The 24,258-nt window shown below is 44.0% G+C and overlaps 1 protein-coding gene across 2 annotated transcripts in view; it reads left to right on the top strand.

Moving 5' to 3' along the window:
- The window catches only part of Srgap1 (SLIT-ROBO Rho GTPase activating protein 1), a 267,065-nt gene that overhangs the window by 213,107 nt on the left and 29,700 nt on the right, over nt 1-24,258 (top strand). The window contains exons 11-15 of one of the 2 annotated variants that reach the window (XM_021173834.2): nt 6,192-6,219; nt 9,330-9,363; nt 12,336-12,396; nt 12,509-12,586; nt 14,834-14,968. In XM_021173834.2, coding sequence (XP_021029493.1) covers nt 6,192-6,219; nt 9,330-9,363; nt 12,336-12,396; nt 12,509-12,586; nt 14,834-14,968 — 336 coding nt within the window. Of the gene's footprint in view, nt 1-6,191; nt 6,220-8,762; nt 8,866-9,329; nt 9,364-12,335; nt 12,397-12,508; nt 12,587-14,833; nt 14,969-24,258 lie in introns of both variants that reach the window. The other variant, XM_021173833.2, reaches the window with a different exon arrangement.

The raw sequence follows: 24,258 nt of genomic DNA, 5'->3' as shown, positions 1-24,258 counted from the left end.
CATGCGTGTCCTCGGGGTTCCCCAGCCTTCAAGTTGAAAGACAGTCCTACCGAAGGAAAAAATCGGGAGGGACTTAACTGTTAAGAAGATAATAATAACCCAATGCAGTGGGTCAACTTTAACTAAAGTCTGAATCAAAAGGCACAACGTATAAAGACCATTTTAAGCATAATAGGAAATGGATATAATCTATAAGTTAAATATGATTGACTTAATTTTCCTCTGTTATAATGATACTGTGGTTATAAAGAAGAATGTCTGCAAAAAAAATAGAAAAAGAAGAATGTCTGTATTCTTAAATTTAAAAAAAAAAATTAAAATTGCCACAATGTCTAGATCTTACTTCCCCGCGGCATGGCTCAGGATTTTCTAAAGGACAGAGAGACAGATGACAGACAGACAGACAGACAATCTCAGTAAAGGTGAGCAGGGTATTGCTTGTACTGTTCTTTGGTCTCTTCCGTAGGTTAAAACTTTATACTTAAGCTTTACCTTTGAATAGTTTTCTTAAATACCCATGTCCTACACCCCTGATTCTCATAATAAATTCCCTTTTTCCTCCCATTTTCTGCGAGTGCCTGATATATTCAGCAAATGCCCTCGAGGTCCCTTGGTGCCCCCAGAGCATAACTTCTCCTCAGTGTGAAGAAATGCTTTAAATGCTCTCAGACACCAAAGTGCTCCCTCCAAGACTGAGAGCCACTGTGGACTTGGTGAGACTGGGGGCGCCGAGCCATGAGGGTGCGCTCACTCTTGGCACTGTAAGCAGGCGAGCGTTAGTGTGGCACAGAGCCACGTTCTGAATGAAGCTTTTATGGTCGGCATTCAGCATACATTCTTTTATGTCTCCTAGAGAGAAAAGCCACACTGGTGAATGTTATTCTCCATGTCACTCTTGGATCGGGCTACATTTTGGCCTGTAGTCTGAGACCGTTTGCCAAAGGCTGTCCTTAGCCATACTGTGTAAAGCCATCATACCTTGTCAACACCAAGCCAGGATTCCTTTGTCTTGGAATTTCTTTCAGTGAGCTCCAGTGTCCCCATGACATAGCTTCGTTACACTCAGTAAAGTCTGTGGAAGGGACCTGGTTGGTTTTCGTCGGAGTAGCATGCATAGACTTGAGTACCGACCTCTGCTGCTCTTAACGCAGTAACTTCTGGCAGCTTGACAGTCCATCAGCTGCTGGCCACTCACTGCTGCTGGGTTTAACCCTCCAAGAAAGGCTGAGCATGAGAGAGACGCACTTCACTTTTAAAACGTTCACCCCTCATAAACCTGCTGGCTTTCCATGTGAGCCCTGTTCAGTGTTAGTAGACGTACAACAGAGAAGGCTTAACCGAGTTAATGGCGCCTGTCCCATGGAAAAACAGTCCAATGGTGATCTCTTAGGAAGGAGTCCAAGTCCCATCTGGTTAAGTGAGGTCAGCAGTCCAGAGGTAAGTGGTGGTTTGGGGACAGGCTTGACATTTCGGATAGGAATACCTCTGAATCCTCCCAGACTTAATGCTGCAAAAGCTGCCTTCATAGTAAAACAAATGAAGCCTAGCCCAGGGATTTAGCAGTTGATCGTCCACAGATGAAACTCTAACTACAGACATGTGTTTGGCCCGCCTTGCTGCCCGTTCTTGGCAGGCTACCAGTGGGCCCCGTCAGTTCTTTGATTTACTACACAGAGAAGCAACTGGATCAGACTCTTAAAGCGGCCTTCTCTAAACTCAGAATCCCGAGGCTTTAAAAGGTACCAAAATAGAAAGAGACGCATGGGCTCTCAAAGTCACCCTCTTCTTTCTCATCCCAACAAGGCTGCTCGCTCTTCAGGGATATCATTTCTTTCTGAATGAAAGTTAAATCGGCCACAGTAAATGAGATAGTTATAAAACTGGGACACCGGTTTTTGTTTTGTTTTGTTTTAAATCTAGTAATGAGCCTTCCTGTTCATATCAGGTTCTTTGTGTAAGGTATTTGGAAGTAAGAGGGTGGAAATATCTGTGCAATTTCACTACACAGAAAAATGTGACAGTGGGAGCCAAGCTCTCTGTTACATTGTTTCTTGTCCTAGGCATGACAAGATTTTTTTTTTTTTTGACAAAGGAATTAAGTGGGTTATCTTGGAATAATCCATTGTCTGTCTTTGAGTAGGAGTACAAATATTCTTTCAAAAGATAATCGGATTGTGGATAATTATGTCTTTTTACAAAAGCACCACAGTAGACTATGGCGTTCAGAAAGAAAAAGGGCTGGGAAGGATAGCCACCAGCTCTTTATCAGTCCTCATTAGGGGACAAATCAAAGGTACCTCTGTCCAGCTCAAGATAGATACATTTTAAATATTATTCTCTACCTTTTTTTTCCTTACCTCAAGTTGTCCACAGCCTTCATTTTAAATAACATGCATTTGAATTTAAAAAGTAATTCACTTCACAACTCTGAAGTCAAATGGAAGAGAACGCAAAGAAACCACTTTATCCCAGATGGCAGTCATAGCACTTGGGAGGCAGAGGCAGGAGGATGGACAGGGAGCCCGGGATACTGAGCAAGGCTGATCTCTATCTCAGCAACACTCCCTCATGCCTGAAAAAATAGTCCAAAGAGTTGTTTTTACCAAGAAAAAATTAATCCTGGGTTTTTTTTCCTATCCAAGTGTCTTATATGGGGTAGGGGTAGGGGCTCCTTACTTTTTATAATAATTAAATAATAAGTTTCCAGAGCGAGTGATTGAAATCTAAGCCTCCAGAGCACTGGACACATTCACAGCTCTTTTGGACGGTGATTCTTCCTTGCTTGTATGTTATTGATCCATTAATGACAATGCTGATTTAAAAATAAGATCTCAGCCGGGCGGTGGTGGTACACGCCTTTAATCCCAGAACTTGGGAGGCAGAGGCAGGCGGATTTCTGAGTTTGAGGTCAGCCTGGTCTACAAAGTGAGTTCCAGGACAGCCAGGGCTATACAGAGAAACCCTGTCTCGAAAAAACCACCACCGCCCAGCTAGGTTTTTAATTTCTTATCTCATACTATTAACCGTCAATGAAAGCAAAATGATAGAAATCATCTTGTTTATCTTGTTCTCAATTTAGGAAATAATTAGTTGGGGTGTCTGAACAACAAAAAAAATCGCAAAATTTCCCGGTTGTAGGGTATTTTACTTTTCACAATCATCAGTCATCGTGGTTTCTCTCCATCAAACCACGTAGAAACGATTAGACCACGCTCCCCAGCTTAAATGTGTATTAGTTTGCATTTTGACACATCTGTGTAATTTTGGTTTTTAATTGCATCTTTCATTATTTTGCATTTTATCTTAGGCATATTAGGCAGATAAACGCATACACTGGGATCCATTCCTTTCTTCTAGGATTGTTCACCAGGGTTTTCCAAAGGGAAAACAAAAGTTAGGTTTGAGTGTGGGTGTGCACGTGTGCACATGTGCATGCAGGTGTCCACGCATGCCTGCCCACACGCCTCAGAGGTAGGCACACAATGTCATTCTTGGATCATGCTGCGCTATGGTTTAGAGACAGGATCTCTCACTGAGGTAAGAAGCTTGCCACGTTGCTAGGCTGGCTGACCAGAGACCGTCAGAGAGTTACATGTCTCTACCCTACCAAGTACTGGGGTCAGAGACATGTGCCATGACGCTCAGGTTTACATGGGAGTTGGCATCTGAACTCAAGCTCTCATGCTTCATGGCAGATGCTTTGCCAACTAAACCGCCTCCCCGACCCAGAAACTTAGCTTTGTGTGTGTGTGTGTGTGTGTGTGTGCGCGCACATGCATGTGTATGTGCATGTGTCTGCGTGTATGTGTGCATGTGAATGTCTCGATGTGTCTGTATGTGCCTATGTGTGTGCGCGCTTGTGTGTGCATGTGCGTGTGTGTATGTGAATGTCTGTGTGTACATGCACACAATTAAAAACCAAAATTACAGATATGTGAATATGGAGAGCCTGGCCTAATCACTTTATGTGGTCTGATGCTGCCGAAACAGATGGTTGGTAAAACACCTTAGGACCTGGACATTTCTCTACTTTTGCTCAGATATAGCAACTAATTATTTCTTAAATTGCAAACAAGATGATTTTTATCTCGTGTGTGTGTGTGTGTGTGTGTGTGTGATGAGGATTGAACTCACAGCTTCTTGACCACTCAGCGAGTGCTCTACCGATGAGCTACATCCCCACCCCAACCGCCACATTTCTTAAGGTAGTGTATGTAGTACTTGGAACTTCAGATCTGTCACTAAAATAAACCTCAACCCTACTGCCAGGGCCACACTATATTAACAAGAGCTGGGACGGGTCATGTTCTTATGTGCTCAGTCTCTTTCTAAACAAGTTATAATAATAATAATAATAATAATAATAATAATAATAATAGAAGCTACCTCACAAAAGTTGTTGTGAGGTGCTGGAGAGATGGCTCAGCAGTTAAGAGCACTGACTGCTCTTCAGAGGTCCTGAGTTCAATTCCCAGCAAACACATGGTGGCTCACAACCATCTGTAATGGGATCTGATGCTCTCTTCTGGTGTGTCTGAGGACAGCTACAGTGTGCTCATATAAATAAAATAAGTAACTTTAAAAGAGCTGTTACGAGATTTGTGAGTTAACATATTTAATATAAAGGGCTTAGGTCAGGTGTGGCAGTACCATACAAATACTGCCCCCAAGGGGGCAGAAGCAGGAAGTTCGGGAGTTCTAGGCCAGCCTGTGAGCTGAGGTTACTAAGTGCCTCTCTTAAGATTAGTAAGGAGACAGTGCTAACACTGGGTGGAACTTACTGCTTACTTGATGCTTAGGGGTATTTATTCAAATAGTTTCTGATCTGCTCTGACTAATATATCGCACTGATGTCATAATAAAGCAGACACCGTGACCAATGCAGACAAGCCAGACAGTGTGTGTGTGTCCCTTCAGTCCCTTGCTCATCCCATCCATTCCCCCGGGGTCATTTTGGCCAGCTCCTATGGCCTCAGCACAACCAAAGTGATGGAGCCTCTGTGCCCTGTCTCCCCTCTGACCCAAGCCAGCCCAGCCCAGCTTCCCACAGACATCTCCACTGGGATACCCATCAGGTACCACATTCCACATTCAGCTCACTCCCGCCCTGGCTAGGAACTGATCTTCTCAGCGCTTGCAGTGGCTTGGATCTGTGTGAAGAATGGTGTCCCCTGATACAAGCCTTGTTCCCTGTTGAATCAACACATATGAAGTATCTCGTGTCACTTCTTATTCAAGAGCAGATAATAGAGTGAAGGGCTCAGCTGTGGTATAGCCGTGTTCACTGACAACTAGCACCAGCAAGTTGTCCACCTGGCCTTGTCTTATGGGTCTGAAACACTGTGTCGTGTGATGGGCGGGGCTTACCTGTTTGTGCTACAATGTAGCCTTTCTCTGCCCGCTATAGCTTCAGACTTCTTCAGGACAGGGTCCTCATTTTGTAAACAAACCAGCTGAATGGTTCTACCCACCCACTCCTTACCGCACTGCCCCTGGATGCATGAAGAGCAGACAGCAGCCGTGGATGCTTGCAAATGTGAAATGAAGGCGGACCATAAGCATTCTAGAACAGTTCAGTCCTGTTATTTACAAGAAGGTGACCATATGTATGCATGGGAAGCAGCTGGTGGTTCCAATGACAGGACTCTGAAAGGCTCTTAGCTTACAAGGTGGTAAATAGTAGTATAATTTAATGTCCTTGTATGTTATTGTGTGTGTCGGCTTAGATTAGGGAACACAGTTCTCTCCCAGTGCCCTGATTTCATACTTCAGAGAGAATATTGACTTAGTCTAAGGGAAACTGAGTTCACACCACGGATTTGCTTTTCTGTCCATCAAAACAGCAAATAGCTAGCAGGAAACTTTTAGATATGCTTCGAGTGTATTTTATATTTGAACTTAACAGTCAATCGGCTGTTTCTAGTTTAAAAAAAAATGCCTCAAACTGCCAAATGAAACATGTTTCTTTAATTTATAAGATTTGTTATATTTTAGACTGAGATGCTGTGAAAATAATGACTTTGAATTATTTTTGTTATCATAGGCTATTCGCATCTTCTCTACCACAAGATCGGTAACTCTGTTAACTCGCCATCCTGAAATAACAGATGGTCACAAATGATCAACTTCGACCCACTGAGTCCGCCTGGTTTACTTATTTTGTTTATTCTTGTTTTTTTTTTTCTTGGCAGGCCATAGAGCTGAATATATGACTACAAGGTAGGAAGATGCTTTGTCATCATCTGTGGTCTGTTTCCCTCTCTTCTCTTTAACAAGAGCAGTTAACAACTGTAGCAGATAGTCTGGGCACGATGAAGCTCAGCACCTTGAAATGCTTGGGTCCTCAGACAAATACTCTGACATAACTAAGTTGTCTCCAGTGGGATTGTCAAGTCCCTTGGTAAGCAGTTATACCCGAGCGAGCAGGCTTAACTTATCTAATCCCTGATACATTAACTTTTTTAATAGATTGATGATTCTGTTGACATGATAATTTAGTTAGCAAGTAATAGGTGTGTGTACCAACTGCCTTAGTAAGAATTGCCTTCTTCCGCTTCCTGCTACACTTCATGCTATCTGAAAATTACAGATACATGGAAATCTGGGAACTGTAGATCTGAACCCACTTTTGCATCTGACTCTAACACGAGCCACCTATGGCAGCTCCTCCTTCCCCTCACCTCCGCACCCACCCAGGAAGGGCTGTGAAGCTTTTTGTTTGCAAGCAGATTCTGAGTTGAGTTGGAGAAGGTTCATGATGACTTTTGTTTCTCGATGGTATCATTTGCACACCAGCCAGACACGGTAGGAGTTGATCTAGCAAGACTTCAAGCGTTTGAGGCGAGAAGCAGGTGAAACTCTTTAACAGTGGGGCCCTCTGGATTCTGTATCTGATGCTGTGAGGCCCTGGGCCTTTGTTCATCCCGGAGGGACCATCTATGGCAGTTAGCCAGGATGGCCTTTCAACATGCAGATTCGCTAATCCGGAGCCTGCTCTGATTGGCTCTTTCTCTCTGGGATACATGTCCACGTGCCTGGACACCCCACCGCCAGGTACCAGACAACCAGACCCTTCTCCTTGCTGCAGAAGCTACCCAGGTCATCCAAACTATACAATTCAGTTGTTGCCTTCCACGCTGTTCCCGTTCCATCCCACGAAAGCCACAGTAAAGAGCGCTTTTTTTCACCTTCTCCTCCCTCCTTGCCTCCTGACCAGCCTTTGAGCCTCCCGCAGTTCCCACCCACCCCGTGGTGGAGTGCCAGAGCACACCACACCCATGCCTTTGAGTGCTATAAACGAAGCTCTGTCTCTGCATGGGCAGTCACCCCTTGATACTAAAATCTGTGTTAGAAAACATTTATTAGGGAACGAAAACCGTGGACGGTATTAAGTAATTCCGGGGAAACTTTCGGCAGCTCATTGCCTGGGTCCTTCACACCTGCCTCATCCCTCCCTTCATGCTCTGCATGGAATTTAGCGTATAAAAATAGTTCAGAGACTATTAACTGGGGAAGGACAGGGCGTGCTGCCTGGCAGAGGTCTCCACACATTTCTATGTATTTGTAAAGGCTCCTTTTAAGTCCCAGGCACCACAGGACTTCGGGTGCTGCTGGCTCTATACCCCATTAGTCATAGCCCTCCTGCTGGGAGATTCTGAGAGGGTAGCCATGAAAGGCTGTTTTCAAGGATTTGTTCTCTCATATACATGCTGATTGCAGTGTTAATATCTAGTGAGCTCTTCAGGGTTTCACATAATTTCTTGGGATTTTGCTTTTAAACTGGACTTTGTGAATTTGAGCCAATTGAACTTAAGAGGCCTTTGTCTAAAGAATCCTGCTTCGTGAAGGGCTTACACAGTCTGTAGGCATGGCAGTCCTTCTCCTGTCTGTTTTGCAGAGGTTAACCAGCAGAGATACAGAAACTGAGTCTGGTCATCTTGTTCCTTCCTCTTTTCCTCTAAGGGAAAAGAGCAGAAGAGGCTGCCTCTTCCTGATAATGCTGCAAGTTGATTGGTGCAGGGTTTTCCAGTAACGCATGTGGCACACTGTATGTGTGTATGCCTGAAAGACCAGATTATCCACCAAAGCCAACAAGCAGGAGAGTCCAGAACAACACAAGGGGGTGACCTACTGTTCTACAGATATGTGGGGAAGGGCACCGTGCATTCAACAGAAACAGTAACTCATGCATGTCTTGGGCCCCACAGCCAGAAACTATATTGACATCAAACTCTAATTTTCCCAGGGGTGATCTGTTAATAAGAATATGCACACAGAATAAAAACTCGTGAGTGACTAGGGAATATGAGCAGGTGCACTGCTACCTGCACTGAAGAGTTACGAGCGAACGAAAAATATTTTTAATTTCTCATCTGGAAATCTCTCAATGCCCTTTTACATTTGTGGCTTGGCATGTAGCTGGTAAACCAAACAGAGACCTGGCTTTACCACATTTGGCTAGATAGCTCAGAATAGCCATTCATAATGCTTACCTTTTTGTTTTGGGTTTTTTTTTTTTAAGGTATAAAAAGTAAAAATGGCAGTTCTAGCACATAGAATCACCACGGTCTAAATGAACAACTCCTGTGCTCTCGATGTACAAATAAAAGTGGATTGAAGGAGGGTGGGAGTGTCTGCTCCTAGGCTGGGGTGGGGGAAAAAACCCCAGGATCCCCTGGCTTAGTTATTTTGATATGACCTAAGGGTATTTCATCAACTGTCTGATTTCTGCCATGCTCAGTAATTATGTTCCCTTCCCTTAGGCCTCCAAACGTCCCCCCTAAGCCCCAGAAACACAGGAAGTCCAGGCCCCGCTCCCAGTATAATGCTAAGTTGTTTAATGGGGATTTGGAGACATTCGTCAAGGTACAGCACCTGCCACCACCCGGTGGCTGACCTCCATGCTTCTCACTATAATGGCCTCAGCCTCCCGTGACGGAGGCCAGTCATTATGTCCTGGGGCTCTTCAATTCCCCAGAAAAATCAATATAATATTTCCTGAAGTCAGAGGGGGAGAAGATTGGGATTGAAAACCTTCTGAAGAAAATAAATGAGCGTGGATGTTATCATATGGCAAAGGAAAGAGCACTCTTTTCTTTTTCCAAGCCAAAAATTGAAGGAAAAGGAAAAAGATAAACAAGATAAAATATTTTCTTGAGTTGTGCAGATGAGACAGCACGGTGTACATCCGTGTTTAAGCACACTCTCGTGACTTAAGGAATTCATTATATTGGATACATTTTGTACAGCCTTGAAGTCTGTATCTTGTATCTCTGCCGTGTTTACTCTCTGTCTTCTTTCTCATCCTGTATTTCTGATAATGCTTCTAGCCGGGGACGAAGGAACTCTCACGCAAGACATCAGGTATCGTGCTGACCGGAAGTGAGGGCCTCTCCACGCTGCCATCGCTCGCAAGCCGTACCCATGCTTGGCTTTAACTAGACTTTTGACATTCCTCAAAAGAAAAATGTTTGCAGTTGGAAATTAGACAGCTTATAAATAGGCTTTACTTAGAAAAAAAACCTGTGGGAACCAGACACTAATTGAAGAGATAATGATCTTCGCCAATACGAGGGAAGAGATCAGGTTTTAACCTGCTGTGTTTGGCAAATGTATCAGATCTGAGTTAGGGAATGCCAGTGTTAAATGCCAACTACATAGTTAATATGGAATTAGGGATTCTGATGTAAATCACATGAAAAAGAGACTTCCCCATTAAAGATAACATTTCATGAGGTGGCCTACAGTGGTTTTGAAGACGATAGTAGAAAAGGCACATTTTAAATATTTTATAAGGTCCATGAATTGTATGTTATAGATATATGACCTTCTCTGAAGATAGATCTATTCATTAAAACTGTGAACTAATGGTTAAAAGGCGACACATACATGACCCTTGACTATATTCATGTATATGTGCATACAGAAGAGAAATTTAGAAGCCTCCAGGAGGCTTAAAAAAGGCCCTAGCCCCGAGATTAAATGAAAAGTCTGGACAGTCTAGAAAGAAATCACAAAGCCATTGCCTCAAGCCTTCGGTTCTGACTGACTCTAGTTTAATATAACAGTATTGTCAAATTTGACTTGATTATCTAGTTCCCCAGCCCATAGCTTACAGGCAGGAGCTAGTTAGACAGAATGAGAGAAAAGATGAAGGGGAGGCAGCAAGATGTGACACTAAGGGCCTGGCAGGGAGAGAGAGGAGGCAGGAGAGCCAGAGGCAGAGGGACCATCTCGTTCCCTTTGCTGGTGTGACGTGGGGACAGCTGCATAAGACGATGCACACATGAGAGATTTTAAAATTTCTTCACTAAAAGCTAACAGTGAAAGGCAAGCAAATTGACTAAGCAAGATTAAGGTAGTTAGCGTGAAAAATCTGTTGTGGGAGCCATGCAGATGGAACACTGAAGAGTCTTTGGTAGCCTGGAACCCAGGGGTAGAGAGGTCTCGATCTCTCGATCTCACTCTCTCTCTGCACCTCTGAGATGGGCTTCTGAGCTCTCCCAAATTGCACCACAGAATGGCAAGAGCAAAACCAGAGGGAAGCAGAGACACAGAGAGAGGCCTGGATGGTGGTGGCTGGAAGACAGCCCATCATTTCACTCCTTATAAAATATTTTCTACCCCAACATCTGGCATCCATTGATTTAAATTAAAATGCGTGTTACATTTTTTATTACAAAACGTACTGCATCCAAATGAAGTGCTAATCTTTTCAATAGATTAGCAGGCATCTAAGCGAATGTCAAAAGGAGAACGTTTCATTTCATACCGCGAAAACGTACTCTGCAAAACTTTCTAAATGCAAACAGTTTTCTTCCGCTCTCTCATCTGTTGGTGTGCTAAGTCCAGCAGAGATGGAAACTAACTCTCCCCTCTCATCGCTCACACTCAAGTTTTTTTCGTTGCTCTTTTAAATTGCACTGTGACATGAATTGTTTACAAAATGTTACTTCCATTAAACCATGCTTGTGTCTTACAGAAAAAGGTCCCTTCCAGTGTTCAGTACAGTTTTGGTGTAATCACACCACTGTTCATGAGTCAACTAGACTTTACTAAAATACATTTTAGTTGGTTTATTTTTTTAAGGCTCCTCTTTAAGGAATTAATACGTGCACCCCTAAAAGCAAATTAACTAATTAGAAAAATCTAATAGGACCTCCAGACGTAACTGAACCATTAAGTGGTTTATACACTGATTGCCATAAAACCTTGAAAATAAAGCTCTACCTTAAGGAGTCCACTGCCCACTCGGGAGACAGCGAAGACATCTGTAGCGCTACCTCATTCCCACTCTTTGCCCCCCATCTGGACTGGGAAAGTTAACAGTCCCTAATCGTCCTAGTATGTTAAGACCAAGTTCTTAACATTTCAGGATAAAACTCCTCACGGGTGTGTGCCCGATGCCAGCTAATCCCTTTCAAGTTCCCTGTTTCCTGGAAAGATCTAATTCCTAAAAGATCAGTCTTAAAAGTTCATGTCGATCAACACCATCCCCAGTAATTCTTTTTAACTCGTGGTGCATGCCATCAATACATGTTTAACTGGCCTCTGAGGCCCCTCCATCTCATGAGTCATTCTACACCCGTGGATTTCAAAGCACCTCCAGCATTTTTTTTTTTTTTTTTTTTTAGTAAAGGGTGGTGAGCAGTTTTTTTGTTGTTGTTGTTTGTTTGTTTGTTGTTGTTGTTGTTGTTGTTGTTTGCAAGGTGTAGACCAAGAAGACCAAAGCAGTCTTCCTTGTCTTCATCTTAAAGACGGGCTAAGTTTTATAAGGAAAAGTAAGTTCTGATGCAGACTAAGTAAATACATAATGTGCTTTCATTGCCCATGAGATAGTTTGTGACTACCACCATCTAGGTGACGGAGTCTCAGGGATGTGATGTAGAGAGTCCTAAGAATCAACAGCTAAGCAGATAGAAGACAATAGGTGTTCTTCTGCTTCACACGGATCCCCTTGAGAGAGAACCTCTCAAAATGAGTTACTCATTTTAGTGCATAAGTTAAAGGAAAACACCTAGGTTAGGTTTTGGTTTTGATGCTCTTGTCTGAGGCAGAGGTTTTACAATGTATCCATTCTGACCTCCAACTCAGCCTCCTGGCTACGGGAATTACAGCCACCACTCACAACATGATTTAGCCTCTTCATGTCTCTAGGCTTAGCAGGACCACCTGGAGCCTTCTTATGGTGAATGTATTAACTTAGCTTGCTTCAGAACTGAAATACACCTTTGTCTAAGTATAACTTTTCCCACTCTTTTCGATGCTGTTAATTCTTTATGGGGCATTTTTCTCCTCCTGACCCAGCCTTCTCTCGTTTCGATCTCTCTCCCCAGGACTCAGGCCAGGTTATCCCTCTCATTGTGGAAAGCTGCATCCGATTCATTAATCTCTATGGTAAGCACTCATCACCGTAGAATCCTCAGCTTGTCTTTTTGCTTGGAGAGAAAAGCCCAGATCCATAGTGTGTGAGGCAGGCAGCTCACTCTCTGTGCTCTTTTGCCCATAGGCCTTCAGCACCAGGGGATTTTCAGAGTGTCTGGCTCCCAGGTGGAAGTGAACGATATCAAGAATTCTTTCGAGAGAGGTAACTGTGTCTCTCCTCGTGTGCAAAGCATGTTGAAAAGTCACCTTCTTCTGTCTTCCACCCGGCATGCTCTGCACAGCCCCCAAACCTCCATCTTGCACGGGCCGTTGTGGGAGTCAGGACATGGTTGTTACAAATTCTGTGCAAAGTAGAAAGTCCTATGAATTCTTGTCCTCCGGTTTAGGATTTACATTGGCTGCCCTTGACAGCCTAGATGTACATCAAGGGGGCCCTGACAGGGGTCTAGAATGGGCAGGGCCGTTACAATGTATCCATTCTGGCCTCGGACTCAGCCTCCTGGCTGCGGGAATCTCTTCATGTCTCTAGACTTAGCAAGACAACCTGGAGCCTTCATGTGGTAAATGTATTTAATTTAGCTTGCTTCAGAACTGAAATGTACCTTCCTTTAAGTATAGCTTTTTCCACTCCCAGCCTACATGATGAGGGAATGCGCACATCTTCCTGCTTCCCATCTCTGCCAACGACTCTCTCCTATTCCCATATCACCCTCCCTCCCTGTGACGGGGTCACTACCTCCCCTGTGCCCATGATTGGCTGAGATACAAGTTCTGCTAAACTGTTATGGAGTACAGTCCAGTAAAACACCAGCTGATCTAGTGTCAGGAAGACCCAGACTCATATTGGTCTCTTTTATCGATGATGGGATTCAGCCAAGGGACCCCAGTCTTAATTTGACCGGTGACCTCATCTGCCAAACTACAGTGTTTGTTAAACTGTTCAGATGTGGCCTGCAGACCAATCTGACCCTTTCATGTGGCCATTGGTTATTAATGCTCCCGGGTTATCGTGGTTAGTATTGCATCCATGTTGGGGTTCATCTGTGTGTACTTTCTGCTGGACAGCCAGGGCAAAGATGCAGTGAGACTGCATGGAGCTCCGTTCTCTCTCCCCTTTCCCCCCTCCCCCTCCCGTTCCCCCTCCTCCTCACCTCTGCTCTCCTATTTCCCTGGCCTAGATTTGCCATAGAACCCTTTGAAGTTGAAAAGGTAAACAGCACCACAGTGGGTTTTTTTTTTTTTCTAGTTTCCAAATCTATGACCAGTCTTATGTGTGGGACAAACCAGTCTCCAGGCAGCAGCTGAGCCTGCCACGCCTTCCTGCAGTGTGGTAGAGGCCAGGTGGAAGTGGCTGAGCAGAGGGCACTTTGTGGCCACCACAGACCAATGAACGCTTTGTTATTTTTCTCTTGGAAATTCCTCTTGGTTTTGAATACCTCGAAGGGAAAAATGAATAAATGATGATGGTAATGGTGGTGATAATGGTGGTGGTGGTGGTGGTGATGATGATGACGGTGATGATGATGATGATGATACAACTGATCCTTTGAGCTCAGGTTCAGCAAGTCCCTACCCTAGAAAACAGGGAAGGGAAACAAGGGCCCCTGACAATAATGTCCCCAAAGGCAAGCATTAATTAGCTAAAGGGTCATGGCTGCTCTGTGAACTGTGGGAAGGAAGACTGGACCTGCAGGTGCACGGTGGAGTTTGCTGTAAGCCTCTGTTCACATTCCTTCCCAGGAAGGTATGATAAGCAGCCGGACAACTCATAGCATACATCCATCTGCCGTAAAGGAAACGATAGTTCTGTTTGTGATCGGTTTATTTTTAATATTCACTTTTCACAAACTGTACAGTTTTGAATCCCATGCCCTGATCCCAGAGTCACTCACTGTTGAAAGTAGCTTTCACATATGCTGGGACCCCACTGGGCCACCCTGGAAAACACCTGATTATTTAGTACAGGTATTCACAGTCACTGTTGTGGATTTCTGGCAAATTTTGATGACCTAGGTTATATAGCCCGACCAACCACAACAGCATCTTTCTGCCAGATGAGTAATAAACACTGAGTGTAGTTTTTTTGGGTGCTCGTGTCAACCTAAGCTTACTGATTTTAGCTTTTAAAGAAAAATAAAAAAGGCTGGATAAAGTTATAACCACGATGTTTTATTTTAAGATCTGGGCACGTTGTAAGGGAGTATTTGGTAGCATAAAAATTTTTTTAAGCTTTATTTTAGCCAACTATTTTTAGGTTAATCATGGGGTAGGATATCTAAACCAATTATTTCCATTTTAGTACTATATAATCTTTTGGTGAGCATAATTAAAAGACTTGTGTATTCCTGTGTGGGTGAGAGAGAGAGAGAGAGAGAGAGAGAGAGAGAGAGAGAGAGAGAGAGAAGAGAAAAATAACAATACTGTGCATATAACGACTTTTCTTCCTCAGGTGAGAACCCTCTGTCCGACGAGCAGAGCAACCACGATATCAACTCGGTGGCCGGCGTGCTGAAGCTGTATTTCCGAGGGCTGGAAAACCCCCTCTTTCCTAAGGAAAGGTTTACTGACCTGATTTCCTGTATCAGTAAGTGGGCTTTTCTCTTTTCCTTTTTTTCTCAAGTCTTTCCTCAACAGGATTCTTTTCGTAACCAACTTCCTGGAAAGGCGACTCTCCCCTCCCCCACCCCCCCATTTACTCCGTTGCCACCAAGGTCTGAGGCCATTTGTTTACATTCTGAGTCCAACGTGAGTCACCCTCCTTACTGTGACCTCACCCTGGGCTGAGTGGACATTGCTTCTGAACACCCTCAGCTTTCATAGATCAGGGAGCTGACCGTGGGAAAAAGGAAAAGAAGAAACGGGAAACGGTGGGGAAAATGGTACAAGGATGCCAACTGGTACTTACCTGTCAGCAGGGACCCCAAGCCAATAGGCAGAGTGGGTGCGATATATTACAGAGGTGACAGTCATCAGCAAAACAGTTTGTTTGTTTTTGTCAGTGGGGATTTGGACACTTCACAGAGGATGTTAAAAATCGGGATAGTGAGCGTTAGTTAATAAGCACAGTCAGATTTCATGAGTCTGTAAACACAGTAGTTATCTTAAGTCCATTTTTTTCCCAGGTAGGAAGCCAGCTGATCCCGTCCATGCAAGTTTTCCTGAGAATCACATTTCACTCAACGATGACACCTCCCCAGCCCTGCCCCCAAGTCCCCACCACCAGCCAGACTAGCCAGTCCTCAGACTTGACCTCTGTTGTAATGCCTGCCTCCTTTTCCTTTGGATTGTTGCCTGAGTGGGCTCCAGATTCCAGGCTTGGCCCTCCCACTCCTCCCTTGCATCATCCTGTCCTGTACACAGATTCAAAGGGGTGAATCCAGTCCCGCTCTCCCATGCTGAAAGCCTATCTTAGGATGTCCCACATAAAAGCATGCTTCTTGATAAGGTCAAATCACAGATGGGAACTGATCCTCTGTCCTGTCTCCTGAGAGCTGCACTCTTCCTACCGCTGTGCCCCATCCACTCACCTAGCTGTTGGAATCTGCAGGCTAGCACACCAGACAACACATGTGCCAGGCCCTGTTCCCACCTCCCCACCTTTGCCCAGGCCGTTTCCCCTGCTGTCCTTGATAGTCCTAGTCATCAGTGCTGAGGGCATCACCAACCTGGCATTTTTTTCCCCAAGAATACCAACCATCTTCCCTACCACCCCACATGGAATTGGTCACTTCTCCTTTACTGATAGGCTACTGTGTGTATCTGCGTTAGGGTGTCTATGGCTATGATAAAACACCGTGACGATGAGCAACTTGAAGAAGAAAGGGTTTCTGTCATCTCATACTTCCAGATGGCAGGGAAGTCAGGGCAGGAACACAAGCAGGCCAGAAATCTGGAGACAGGATTCAAGATGAGGCCTTTGAGGACCAGTGCTCACTGGCTTGTCTCCCTGGCTTGCTCAGCCCCATTTCTTACTTCATCAGGGACCAGCTGCTCAGGGGTAGCCCCGCCCCCAGTGACCTGGGGTCCTCCCACATCAATTATAAATCAATAAAATGACCCACAGGCCTTCCTACAGGCCAGGCTAGCATGGGCATTTTCTCAGGTGAGGCTCTCCCTTCCCGAATGACAGAGAGGGTTAGTCTGGAGCCCTAAATCCCTCTGTGGTTTCCTGAGGACATACATTTCATCTCAGCTGAAATGTAACCATTGGGCAAAGACCATGGGGCTGTGTTACCAGTTCAAGCCACTTCATACATTCATGGATGAAAAGTGGCATTCCGTAGTTGGTATTAATAACAGAGGTCCCTGGGTCAGTGAGATTTTAGGTTCAAACCCTGGCTTTGCAAGCCTTGTAAACTTGGGCAGAAATTAATACTTTGTTTTAAGTTTCTTGACCTCCATAGGGTTTATGTGAAGAGCAAATTAGATAGTTCATGTAATGAATTTGGCATCATAATTGGACAAAGTAAGCCCCTGTCGATGTCACTAGCTCTAGTCATTTCTGGGATAGCTGTGCCTAAGGAAAACTCAGGTCGTATGTGCCAGGACCTGGTACAACCACTTCCTCATCTGGCCGCTCTGCCAAATGTAGATCTCCGGTGTAATTGCCCCAGATGCATGTACAAATTAAGTTGCTGTCCCCACAACATCGTATTGGTTCCAGTGTGACTTTTCCAAGACAGTCAGCCAAGGCTTTTCACAAAATCAGGCTTAGCAAAATAGACTATGAAGGAGAAAACGAAAAAATACATAGGAATGATTTGTTTACTCTCTGTGTGTGAGTGTATCTGTGTCTGTTTTTGTCTGTGTTTCTGTGTATGTGTCTCTGTGTGTTTGTGTGTCTGTCTATGTATGTGTGTCTGTGTGTGTATATCTTTGTGTGCCTCTGTGTGTGTTTTGTGTGCCTGTGTGTTTGTGTCTGTGCGTTTCTATGTCTGTGTATGTCTGTGTGTCTGCTATGTATGTGTCTGTGTGTGTTTTTGTGTGCCTATGTGTATATCTGTGTGTGTGTGTGTGACTGTTTCAATGTGTGTGTGTTTGTCTGCTTCTATGTGTTTGTATATGTGTATATGTGTGTCTGTGCATAAGTTTTTGTGTATGTGTGTGTCTGTGTATGTGTCTGTGCCTATGTGTATGTTTGTGTGTGTGTGTGTGCCTGTATGTGTCTGTATGTTTGTGTTTGTGTGTGTTTTTATGTGCCTGTGTGTGTTTATGTACGTCTATGGTTTTGTTTCTGTGCATATGTCTTTGTGTGTTTATGCCTTTATATGATGTGTGTGTGTAATGTAGGGCACACTTTCATGGTATGCATGTGAGGCTCAGAGGACAGCCTCCCAGACTCAGGTATCTCCTCTGCTGTGAAATCCAGGGATCCACTTCAGGTCTTCAGGTTTGCCTTCTACCCATCTCCCTGGACTTGGTGGGTTCTTTGTGTGTTCCAGTGCTGAGGTTCAAACCCGGAACCTTCTACCACCGACCTACATTCTTACTCCAAGACCCACATCTTGCAGAGGACACAGGCAGTGTCAAGATTTCTGGGTACATAGCTGCAGCCTGGGATTTCACTGAGCCAGCATTGTAGATAGGATGTGAATGTTTTTGTGAGTCCTGTGTTTACAAACGCTCAGGTACCGAGAAGTGTGCTTCGATCAAGTTTTTCCTACTACGTCTGATTACTTTTAGTGCACAGTTTTTCGGAATGGGAGGATTTTCAGGAACGCATACTGGACCTCTTCTTACATAACACCCCCCTTATTTAACAGGCCCTTTTCTTCTGATCTCTAATCTCTTTCAAAGGAGGAGATTCCTGGCTACTACTGATTGATCTCCAGATCAGCGGTTGTTCCTGTCACCATGACTATGGCACATCTGCATTTCCCCTAACTTCCGATAGATTCTCTGAGGATGGCGTGTCACTCACTGATACTACAAACTCTTTGTTGTCATAGTTACTGCTGTGCATGTGAGAGGCCACACAGGCAGAGAGAGGGTGCCATGCAGCATATATGAAGGATGGCTTTCAGAAGCTGGCGCTCTCCTTCTCTCCTGGTGAAGAAGGGTCTCTCTAGTTGTTTTTTCGCTCTATATTCCAGGCCCCACTCTTCTGCAAGCTTTGGGACAATTCTCCTGTCTCAGCCTCCCATCTCCCCATAGCATGATGGGATTGCAGATCCTCACTGGTGGATGCAGACTTTGAACCTTTTAACTCAGATCAGGGATCCAACTTGGCTCATCTAGCTCGCATGCTTTTACCCGATACTATAAACGTTCGGCCTTTGAATCAAACTGATGGCTTGTCTTTAATATTCAAAGTCTTCTTGTGACTCGGAGACTTGGTCCTTGCATTCAAGAAACTTAAAGGCTAGCAAGGAAGAGAGTACGGTTATGAATGAGCGCGGTGTAAGTTTGTATTGCTGGGAACACTAAGAGTAAAGGTTCCAGCAGGAAGTTATCTCGGGGGAGTTTTTACCTGCGACACCTTAAGCTTTGTAGTAGTGGATTTGGTTTTTCTATTAAGGCCGTTTCGTGTGACAGTTCATGTGGGAAGGTCTCCCTTTCGTCATTCCTGGGAACAACGTTACAGGAATAAGTTCCTAAAACACCCACCATGTTTTGCTTACTTATTTTTTGGATTGTGTTTGAGCGGAAGGAATCTTGCTTATGTGTGTGTAAGTTTCTATCCTGCCCCTGTGCCTCTGTAGAGCCTCGGTCTTGGGAAGCTTTAGATGTGTGTATGAAGGGGGGTTGTAACGGCCTTCTCCACAGTTCATGTACAAGATCCACTCCGCAACTCACCAGAAATACCTTTTTAGAAAACTGCCTTACTCAGGTGAGCACGTGATGAAGGTAACTAGGCACTGAAGCGGTGAGCTTCATAGACTCTCAGTTTCTCACCCAAGCATTGCTTCCCCTCCCCCAACCCCCACTGGCTACTTTCTGAATGACATTGTGAGTGTTCCAGGCCACACCCGAAGTCTGGGCAGCTGGCAGCAGAGCCATGCATTGTGGCTCTGGATTCCTGGGGTAGACAGCCTAGCAATTATTCAAGTAAAGCATAGATTTTTCCTGGTCTAGTCGTGGGTCCACAGAAAACGTTTGCACTTTGTTTTGTATAACTTTATTATTATTATTATTATTATTATTATTATTATTATTATTGTGACTTCTTGGACATAAGAAAACAATTTTATAGCAGTTTTTTTCAGTTTGTTTGTTTGTTTTTTTGGTTTTGGTTGTTGTTTTTTTTTTTTGTCACAGAGAAAACTAAAAGTACACAAGAGGCACACAGGACAAAATACTGTCCCCTGTAAGCCACCGCCCAAAGAGAAGCAATGATGTGTTCCTTCTGGGTATTTGTGCGTTCATGTGCACACAGTGCTTTGAAACCTGTCAGGAACGATTCTGTCCTGACAGCTTGTGGGGTCCCTCATGATATCTCCAGGAGTCAGTAACCCAGGGACCTCCCTATAATTAATGGCCCAGCTTTAACAATTGCCGTCGCTCAGTTGAGCTAGCTGCTGGCCCCAGCTGCTCTCCCTGTGACCCAATGTCACGTGTCTGTGTGTACCTGACAGTGGGAGCTTAGGAATTGACTTTTTCCTCTCAGAGTTCTCATCTCTACACAGTAGGTGGGTCATTTCAAAGCGTTGGAAAGTGTTTAGAAGCATGTAGAACAAAATAGCATCCCTCATAATCTCACTGTCCAGACGGTCATGGACACCGCTGAGAAACATTTCGAGTGTGATTGACATGATCGTGTTGTATGTTAACGTATGAGGTAACCCGGACACTGCTGCTATGCCCTAAAGTCAGTGATTCCTCAGACCTGTCAAGTAGGCAATCCATGCTTTTTACAGCCAGCTTTTATCATGTGATTACGCCGTGGTCACTGCTGGAAATTATAAAATGTACTAAGAGCATCCGCCGGTCCTCTACACAGAAAGAATGGTAACTCTTTCCAGGCGTTCCCCACGTCTTCACATAGTACTGATTGATATACATAATACAGACTTCCAAACGCAGCTTTACGTAGCACGTCTCACAAGTACGTGGGCCATCTACTGAAGAGGACAGGGCACAAGGTTTTAGTCCACTCACAGGACTGTACAACCATTATCATGAGTGATTTTAGGACATTTTCGTTATCCCAGGGGAAAAAAGTTAGCAAACTCTAGCAATCACTTTCCATTCAAGTCTAGCCGTGGCAACGCAGAGCGCTGGCAACCACTAGTGCCTGTCTCTATAGTCCACTAGTGCCTGTCTCTATAGTCCACTAGTGCCTGTCTCTATAGTCCACTAGTGCCTGTCTCTATAGTCCTGCCTTTTCTGCACATTTCACATAAGCGGACTCAGACAACCTGTGACGCTTAGAACTGGATCTCCACTTAGCATGCATCGTGATCAGGCATTCGTCCTATCTTATTGGAAAATCATAACCCATTGTATGGGTGTACCATTCCCACGTGCTCTCAGTAAGGACGCGTTACACCACCTGACAGCCAATCAATAGGAAGTTTCTTTTTAAAATAATGGAGTTATTCTAAAATTGATGAAGATGGTGAGTAACACTGACATATTAAGTTCATTAAACTTATCATTTAATAGGTAAGTTATGTGATAGGTGGATTTAGCTTAATAACCTTGTAAGTTAGATTATATCGTGGCATGCTTCTTTTGTGAGTTTATACTTTTAATATGGTTTTTACCGGTCATATGGTGGCTTCTGTTTTATGTAACAAATCCTGCTTTTACACAGTTGTGTTGACTCTGGAGAGTTGCTGTGTTTCTTTGTGCGTGTATCTATTGTAAGCTCTTAGATGTGTCATGAGGGAAAAAAGCCTTTGAATGTCGTGTGTGTGTGTGTGTGTGTGTCTGTCTGCTTCATCTGTGTCTGTGGCTCTGTGTATGTGAATGCAGAGCAAGCCACCTGAGACCTGAACTCAGGTCCTCTGCAAGAGCAGTAAGTTCTCTTACACTCCCCCCCACCCCTCAGCCATTCTTCCAGCCCTATGGCTTTTGAACTCTCCTGGACACTGTATGTTACAGCTGTTAGAAATTGTCTGCTTTTTCTGACATACACTGTAGCTTGCTCTCTGATTGCACCTTCCTAGTTGATGTCATAGAATTGTGTTCTTAGGATTTCCTTGATCTATGAAAATATCAAATATGTGAAGCAAAGTTTCCTAACACTTTCTTTTTCTTTCTCTTTTTTTATCTTTAATCTTTTTTTTTACAGTACAGTTGTTATCCCCCTCCCATTCGGCCCTCCCACAGTTTCTCATCCCATTCCTCCTCCCCCTGTCTCCAAGAGGATGTCCCCACCCCACCCCCACACCCCACCAGACCTCTCCACTCCCTGGAGCCTCAATTCTCTCAAGAATTAGGCGTGTCTTCTCTCACTGAGGCCAGATCAGGCAGTGTTCTGCTGTATATGTGTTGGGTGCCTCATACCAGTTAGTGTATGCTGCTGGCTGGTGGCTCAGTGTCTGAGAGATCTACCGGTCTGGGTTAGTTGGGGTTAGTTGAGACTGCTGGTCTTCCTATAGGGTTGCCCTCTTCCTTGGCTTCTTCCAGCCTTTCCCTAATTCAACCCCAGGGTACCTGACTTCAGTCCATTAATGAAGACTCAGTTTCTCTTCTGTGCTCAGAATGATAGGATGGCAGATCAGGGATGATGTATCACTTGTTTGTAAGAAATGCTAGCTTATTTTAAGTGCTGCTGTTTAACAAAAAGAGAAAGCAGGGGCTTTGCTCACAGGAGTCAGCCCGTTCACAGCTGGTCACAGAGGTTGCCATGGCATGTTTAGCTCTGACCTGGGGAAGCTAAGTAAGTTGGGTGAGGGTGTGGCAGAGACCTTCCTAACTGTATTAACACACCTCTGCTTTCTCTTTCCCTTTTGCTCACACACACAGCAGATCCATGCCTTGCTTCAGGTAGTATGAATATAGTACCATATAAAAGTACAGGATTTTCTATGTCCACTCTTTGCCCCCGATAATGACACAGAGACTTTTATATTTATCAATAAGCTTCTAGAATTATAGCTGGGCAGATTCAGAGCTATTCTAACCTGACAGTGTTGGCTGTAGACCACTTCCAGGCACGTAGCCTGCCATCTTTGTCTTGCTCTCGGCACCTCCTTCATTATCAGCTCTCCAGATCCCACCTGAGTCCCTGTCTCTCTGGCTGGAAGTCCCACCTTCTGCTCTCCTGCCCAGCTATAGGCTATCCAGCTCTTTATTTGGCCAATCAGGAGGTGATGAAGAACAACATTTCTCAAAATACTGAGCCACAACAAAGTCTGGACTACAACCAGCTGTCTGGGTCTAGAAATCAGCATTTGAATGCACAGTGCACAAAAACATCCCCCAACAATGCCTTGATACTGGAAATGGGCTCTGGAACTCAGACATACATGTGTGCCTGCTTTTAGAGTTCCTTCATGTGTGTGGTCACCAGAAGTTTTCCTTGCCATGCCTTTATGCCTAAGGAGAAATTTCTATCTTGTGGTTGCTTATTTGTATCCAGGCAGATGGCCATTTAGCAAAGTGTGTCACAGAAGAACCACTATGAGGGGGCAGTGGCCATTTGGGCTTTTCCTCAAGTAGCTCCAGCTTTGTAGCATCTTTTGCACAAGTGTTCATAGAGCTGTCTATCACCTTGCGGTAAAGTTGAGACCCTGGCAAGAGAGCCCTGAGGTGCTAGGAAGAGTTCTGCACGCATGACCAATATTGGATGTGAGCTGCTTTTCCTAACCGCATGAGGTCTTAGATTGTGGGAACAAAACCCAGCTTAGAAGAAATCCAAACTAAGAGCTGATTTTCCTGACGTGTAGGGAATAAAAGATCCATCTTTATGTCCAGCATGGCTAAAGGACCATGAATTGCCAGACTAAGAGCACGCGTTAATCAGTGTGTTGGCGGCAACCACAGATTCTGCCATGCTAACTGCATTCCGGAGAGTGGGTGGGCTGCTTGTAGCAGAGCTGAGCTCCTGTAGGCTATGCACACAAGCCTTCTGTGCAGCCCACCAGGAGACCTCTAGGCATCCATTGGAGGACTGAGGCCTTGGTGTAGATGAATTGAATTTGCAGCTACTGCAGAACACTAACAATAACTCGTTCTGATCTATGTGTACAGTAGTGCGTCATACATTTGCATTGCATAATTCTTTTCTTAATTTTTATTATTTAAATGCATCTTATACATCAAACATTAATAATACTATCCATAACTGAGGATCCTATATCTAACATTGAATACTAAATTGTTTCAAAACATACAAAATATTCTTTAGGAGTTAAGCATAGTAAAAGAACATAAAACATTAAAAATGAATCATTAAGAAATAGATTCAAAAGTCCTTATATGATACCACCTGACATAGTGAGAGAATATTTAAAACACATTATATATCTGTGTATATTGTCTAACAATCAGTTTAATTAAAAAAATTATCAGTGTTTCTAGGAGAGGAATTATTTTTTCAGTAAGTATATTTTTAAAATTTCAAAATAGCAAAAACTCTTTGAAGTTAAACATTAAGAGAATGCTAATTTTAAGCACACTGAGAAAAATTATCAATAATATTTCCATGATGTTTGTAGAATGTGATTTTAATATTTTCAACTGTTAATATTCAACAAACAGAATAGTTATTTTAAGATAAACTTCATTGTTATGTCTCCCTTTTCATTTCTGATTTTATTGATTTGAATACTGTCTCTGTGCCCTCTGGTTAGTCTGGCTAAGGGTTTATCCAACTTGTTGATTTTCTCAAAGAACCAGCTCCTGGTTTTATTCGTTCTTTGTGTAGTTCTTTTGTTTCTGTTTGGTTTGATTATTTCCTGCTTTCTACTCCTCTTGGGTGTATTT

This window comes from Mus caroli, chromosome 10 (genome assembly GCF_900094665.2).
Source record: "Mus caroli chromosome 10, CAROLI_EIJ_v1.1, whole genome shotgun sequence".
Lineage (NCBI taxonomy): Eukaryota > Metazoa > Chordata > Mammalia > Rodentia > Muridae > Mus > Mus caroli.
Note: the sequence above shows the minus strand (reverse complement) of the source record. Positions and strands in the feature narration are given on the sequence as shown.